Source organism: Echinops telfairi, unplaced genomic scaffold, assembly GCF_000313985.2.
Source record: "Echinops telfairi isolate 266 unplaced genomic scaffold, ASM31398v2 ScPeMD7_7458;HRSCAF=8496, whole genome shotgun sequence".
NCBI lineage: Eukaryota > Metazoa > Chordata > Mammalia > Afrosoricida > Tenrecidae > Echinops > Echinops telfairi.
The window spans coordinates 6,501,258-6,508,011 of record NW_022111358.1 but is presented as its reverse complement, the minus strand read 5'-3'; the positions used below and the strand labels follow the sequence as shown (position 1 = coordinate 6,508,011).

Sequence of the window (6,754 nt, the reverse complement as noted above, 5' to 3'; positions counted from 1 at the left end):
CTTGGGCAGCATTGGGTTGGGATGTTTTCGTGATGCACCTTTTCTTTACATAAAACTCTCTCTTATATATGAGTTGCTGTGGATTTGTTTCTCCAAAATACCTAGACTAATACAACAGGGTTTTCAATGGCTGTGCGGCCTTTCAGATGCAGAATGCCTGGCCTATCGTACTAGCACAATTAAGGATGTGTGATTTGAGGCAGACTGAAGGAAGACACCATTATCCATATTTACCTGTTGACATCATATTGCTGACAGAGGCAAACTCCATGAATGTGTTGTAGTTGGGTAGAAAGTTGTGCACTGAGACTTCATCTACCCCACACCGGATATCTGCTTCCTCACAGAGGTGGCAGAAACAGGACATGGCCACCAAAACCGCTTCCGTGTCAGGGCTCCACAGAAACATGTACAGGGCCACTTCAAGTTTGGTCTGGGCTTGCCGGCATATTGGTGGGGTTCCGCTGCACCCTGCAGCACTATCCTGGGAGTCGAGGCGTGAGAGGCATATATTTTTCAACTTGGATCATTTTATTTATAGAAACCAACAATCTGTTAAATTGTATATATCTATACACCCTCACACAGCAACCCACAAGAACATTTCTAGGTATGAAAGGAATTTTAAACCCTCAAAATGTCTTGTGTGAAAGAGTAATCTGAACTAACACAATGCTACGATCTAATTTCAAACAGAATATGTATCATCCTTAGGATTCCAGAAATGTAAGTTAAAACCAACATGGACACGAGTAAACATCAGCATGTATCTTATCTACTGCAAAAAAATAAAAAGTACATTCTCATCCATCCTAAATCCCAAGACCATCTCTCTAGCTGGTGGAGCAAAGAATTACACTGAAGCACTGCTTAATGAGAGAACATACAGGAACGAAGTTCTATAGGAATAAACTCAATAACTCTTCATTTATAAAACAAATCAAACTCTACAGGCAAAGCGGGCAATAGTGAATAACATACTTTTCAGTTCTTGTTTTGTTCTCAACAGAAAGGTATACTAAAAGGTAGGGGGGAAATTGGTCTGAAAAAGAAATACTTCTATAATAATTTAATATTCATTTGTAGATTTATTTTTTAAAGCAATTATATGTACAAATAAGAACCGCTTAACTACACAACATCGAGCAAAATATCTGGTTTTTCTCCCAATACATGTGTACCCTTATTAACTGGTACAACTCCTAAAACTCCTGAAGTGTGAATGATCTTTGATCTTGGGTGAAGATTTATAATAATTATGGTTATCAGCTATAGTTTCTAAGTAGTATCAAATGGTCAAGTGCTACTTCCACATGATCTCATTTGGTCCTCACACAACTCTGGGGCAGGAGTTATTCACACTGAAGACGGTGGGGCACAGAGACGCTACAGCACTTGTTGGAAGTTCCATAGAGAACAGTGACTTCTAAGCAGGTCTTAACGACCTTATATTACCTCCCTGAAACTTACCAAAGTTCATTCAGAGAGAGAGAGAGAACGCAGATGATGAGACAAGAAAACGACCACGACTGCTACTTACCATGGATGAGTTTCCTTTTCCCTTCCGGAGAGAAGCTCCAGGAGTACAGGCACGCAGTAATTCCTCGTGATCCATGGACATTTGGCTGGCATTTCCACTAGAAGAAACATCGCATCCTACCCCATAAAGGTAGAGAAAGTGACAGGAGCTTCTATCTGCCTGCTAGAAAGAAGCAAGTGAGTGAGCTCCACTGAAGCACAGCCTACCAGGAAAATACATACTTCTAAGAGGCACCCTCCTATTTGAGATTATCCCGGAAAATCTCTTCTTTCAACTTGTCCATCTCCACTACCCACCCCCAACCTTGAGGAACAGTCACTAGAAACCCACTATGGGAAACGTTTGTTTAATATCTTTGAAACACTTCTCAACTTTCCATCTTCCAAAGCACCAGAAGTAGCAGGCATGGACACAAGGAAAACACAAACAACATAAATCTTAACCAACCAAAAAGCTAAACTCACGGCCACTAAGTCGTTTCTGACTCATAGCAACCCTACAGCACAAAGCAGAACTGCTCCATTAGGACTTCTGAGACAATCCATCTTTAAGGAGACAGACACTCTTAACTTTCTCCAACTAAAGACTGGTGGGTTTAAACTGCCGAACTTGCTGTTAGCAGCCTTAGGCTTTGTTGTTGTTTTTTAATAAATCATTTTATTGGGGCTCTTAAAGCTCTTATAACATTCCATGCATCAATTTTATCAAACACATTTGTACATATGTTGCCATCATCAGTTTTGTAACATTTTCTTTCTGCTTGAGCCCTTGGGCCTTCTAATGCCGGATACCTGAACCCGTCGTCACCTCGTGATCACACAGGCTGATGTGCTTCTTCTGTGTGGGCTTTGTTTGCTTGCCTGCAGATGGCTCCTTGTTCAACACTAAGCCTTTGAGACCCCAGACGCTCTATCTTTTAATATCTGGGCACCATCAGCTTTCTTCACCACATTTGCGTATGCACCCATTTTGAATTCAGTGATCGTTTTGGGAAGACAAACATCACAGAATGCCACGTCATTAGAACAACGTGTTCCTGAGTTGAGGGAGTACTTTAGAGACCCCATGCCCATCTACCTTATTACTGAACATTTAAATATATGTACAGACCTATACCCCTATCGGTATATATTAATATATTTACATATGTGCACACCTATATTTATACTTCTATAAATATCTTTTGCCTCCTAGTTCTTTCCTCTATTTCTTTTTACTTTCCTCCTGTCCCACCATCATGTTCAAGCTTCATTCAACTCAGTCCTTTCTCTCGGTGACACTGGACTTGATCAAACCCCGTCAGGCATTCTAGCCTCTCCTTGCCATCGATTTTAGATCTTATTGCTCCCTTGTCCCTGCATTTGTTGGCTCCCCTCTCCCTTTCTTCCACCTCCTCCTCTCCCATGTCCCCCGCCAGAGCCGTCGGCCCATTACTTTCTCCTCAGGATTGGTTATCCTGCCTATCTTATATGGATAGACTTGAGAAAAAGAAGAAAGCCAATAAAGAGTTATAGGTTTGTCTGCTGACCCTTCTGAATGTTTTCCAATCAGATCCGCCCACCAATTGTGAAGTCTATTTTTGGGATTCCTCTTGCGTTGCTTTGCTCCTCTTGCAGCAGCCCAAGTTTTAACCCACTGGGTCACCAGGGCACCTTAACATGAATACACTCTATGAACAATATAATACACTCCCCACAATCAGTTCCGGATGACAACGCTTCTCTTCCATTTGGATTCTGTGTTCCCTTCTATGTCAAGATAATTGGAAGTTACTGCATTGAGATTAAATTCTTCTGGTCCGGTAATTAAACCTAGTATGTAGGCCAAGCATACCATAAGAGTGACTTTGCTGATGAAAGCACTACAGATTGATTACTGGATTGTTAATGCTTGGGCCCTGGAAAATTAAAACGTCAGAGAATAAACTACAAGGTTTTATCTCTTTCCTTCTCTTTGAAGTAGTGACAAATTCTAGTTTGTCATTAAATAATCCATCTGTGAATACACCCACTTTATCAATAGTCCACTTCTAATCAAAGAAGTGTATTATATGGTTCACTGAAAATCATGTGAATTTGGTACATTGAAAGTTTCTTGTAGCTATTGATTACAGAACTGGAAAAAAAACATTTAAAAAACCTACTTTTAACACTATGCCAGGAATAGAAGAAAAACTTTCTGATTGATTTCTAGAAGCGTTATGTTTAAAGAAATGTAAAGCTCTTCCTTCTCCCCCATAAGCTTCTTATGTTTCAATAATTCAAGGTCAAGACATGTCACCACATCTTAAGGAAGGTACTCCAGATACTGGCAAAAAGCAGAATACCTTTGTGGGAGAAATAGAAACCAACCTAGACTGAGGACTTCCCAACCTACGATCATGGTAGCTGTCCCCCTTTCTCCTGCGCCTGCCTCAGAGAGCCCAGCTTCACTCACTCACGTTTATCAACGCTGGGGCTTTGGAGCCAAACCTCAGAATGAATTTCTAAATACTGACTTGTCAGCCAAAGTTCCTAAGGATCTTGTAGGAGTGAGACGCTGGAATAAGAGCTAACCGAGTTAATAAGTACTACCTAAATCTCTACCTTTAATCATTCTAAATATTTTCCATTCTTAAAGATGCCATTTTGCTTACCTTGTTTTTAAGAAGAAATTTATTCCTGCAGATCAAAATTTCCCGTAGCCATTTGAGAATTTCTGTGCTGCTAAGCATTTGGTGGCTAGTTAATTTCTTGCAGATGTAAAAGAGCATTTGTGAGCTGCAGTAACATAAAGTTCATTGTTACTAGCACTGTTGATAAATAATGTAATACAGATATATAAGCATGTAAGTATGTAAGAATAGTATTCTCTTATAATAGATACAAGTTTAGGAAAAGCTTGTTTTGTTTCTATGATGTATTTCATAAAAAGTTATCAAAGTGTTAACAGCAGCAGCATCACAGGAAATAAGACTGTAGGTTTTGGAAAAATAACAAGCACTTCTACATCTACTCCCCAAATCCCCAATACTACATTTCTATAGCCCAGCCGTGTGGTGTGCTAAGGAAAAAAATGACAAACCGTTTACACAGCCTAGATTGGACATATGCTCAATCAGTGCTGTAACGCAGGGGTGGGCAAGCTATCACCCCCAGCCCAATTGACCATGAAAATTTGTAAATAAAGTTTTATTGAAACAGTGACATATGAATTCATTCACATATTTTCTTCTATGGTTGCTTTCATGTGCCACCAGTAGAACTGAATAGTGCAACAGAGACTAAGGTTTACAAGGCCTAAAAATTTTACCATCTGACTTTATAAAGAAAAGGTTTGCTGACCCTTGCTCAAGTGCGATGCGATACAACACTGCAGTCATGAGTCATACGTAGCATATGGTACTCTGTGGCAAACCCACATTAAAACTATGAAATACACACCAAATTTTGATGACTTAAAAAGAAACAATGTGAAAGATGTCCTTAATAACTTCTATTGATTGTACATTAAAACAACACTTTAGAATATATTATATTAAGTAAAATTGGGGTAAGTAATGAAAAACCTTAATTTCACCTGTTTCTTTTCAATGTGGCAACTAGAAAATTCTGAGTTACAAATGTGGCTCACATTACTCCTGGGTGCCCTACCCCAGAGTCTAAGATTTCACTCTACTGCCAAGGGACATAGTGCACCCATTTCTACAGGGTAAAGACAAACTGGTTACTTCCAAACTTACATTTTCCTCAAAGTACTGCCCCTGTGGTCCTCTCAAGGAAATAACCAACATAACCTAAGAAATGGTTCATAACATTCCGCCTATATTTTTTCCTTCTAAGTAGATATTCATTATTAATTTATCTACAAAAAATCGAGCATTATAAAAATGAATAAAAGATTGTGATTTTTAAAACGTATTATTAAAATTAACATATTTTAACCTATACTTTTAACTGCAAAAAATGTGTTTTAAAAAAACAATTGCAGTTAGTCAGAAATCTACAATAGAAAAGAATACACCAAATGATAGTACTTATGGTTAAAAACTTTATTTTCTACACTACTGTGCTGTTATTTTTCTAGCTAAAACAAGAGAAATACTCCATTAAATAATTTCAAGTCAAATAAAATACAAAATCCTGAAATTTTCGGAGGTATGATTGGTTTTACAATGAATTAACATACCAACCTTTAGCTAATATTTAAAGACAAAAAATAAAAGGCAAAGTAATTTTTATAATTAATAAAATAAAATTACATATACCTAATTTCCCAAAATGTTTCCACAGGAGCATCAGGATTCCACAAATCAATACTATCTAGTTGATGAAGAACCAGCAGAGCCTGCATTTTAAAAAGATAGAAAGAGTATTTTTTGTTTAAAAAATGTGTTAACCATATTACTGGGGTACAAATGCTAACAAAACTTGAGCTACTGAATTACAATTTCACTCATATCAAATAGCATATTTTTTTCAAAACCTGCATATAAAAGTGGGGGGAGGGACAGTGGCAGTCCATCCAGTGGTGGCTTTCTCACCTTCCCAGGAGGAGACCTAGCTGGGTTGAATCTTAGCCAACGCACCTCAAGTGCCACTACCACCGCCTCTCCATCTGTGGAGGCTTGTGGACTGCTATGATGCAGAAGAGGTTTCAGTAGCGCTTTCAGACTAAGACAGTCCAGGGAGGTCTGGCAATCTACTGCCCCAAAACCAGTCAATGAAAAGCCCTATGGATCACAACAGCCTGATCATGTTGGGCATGGATGGGGTCACCCAGAGCCACAGTGCACTGGACAACAGCTAACGACACAACAGCACAGAAAGGTCAACAGTCAGTCAATGAATTCAAAAGAAGACGTATATATGTAAAAGCCACTTTTAAAATAAAATTATTTGAATAAATAACAAAGAGCTCTACAGAACTTAAAGTTCTATAAATCCCTAGAGTAAGGAGACCAAAATTACTATACATAGCAATAATTTTACTTCTAAGGAAATATATAAAATGAAAGCTATCTTGCTTGCCATTAATTCCTTTGCAATAGGAAAGATCAATTATTTTTCAAAAATAAGGACAAGGGGAGCAACTGAGGCCTTGCTTTTTTTTAAAAATCATTTTATTAGGGGCTCATACAACTCTTAACACAAACCATACATACATCAATTGTGTAAAGAGCATTTGTACATTCATTGCCCTCATCATTCTCAAAACATTTCCTCTCCACTTAAG

General features: G+C 38.3%; 1 protein-coding gene across 1 annotated transcript in view; it reads right to left on the bottom strand.

Moving 5' to 3' along the window:
• Positions 1–6,754, bottom strand: part of NF1 (neurofibromin 1) — a 252,880-nt gene that overhangs the window by 162,721 nt on the left and 83,405 nt on the right. Inside the window, exons 16-19 of the mRNA XM_045299978.1 lie at positions 5,787–5,866; positions 4,176–4,299; positions 1,541–1,702; positions 235–484 (exon numbers count right to left, since the gene is read on the bottom strand). Of these exons, the coding sequence (XP_045155913.1) occupies positions 235–484; positions 1,541–1,702; positions 4,176–4,299; positions 5,787–5,866 (616 nt within the window). The remainder of the gene's footprint in view (positions 1–234; positions 485–1,540; positions 1,703–4,175; positions 4,300–5,786; positions 5,867–6,754) is intronic.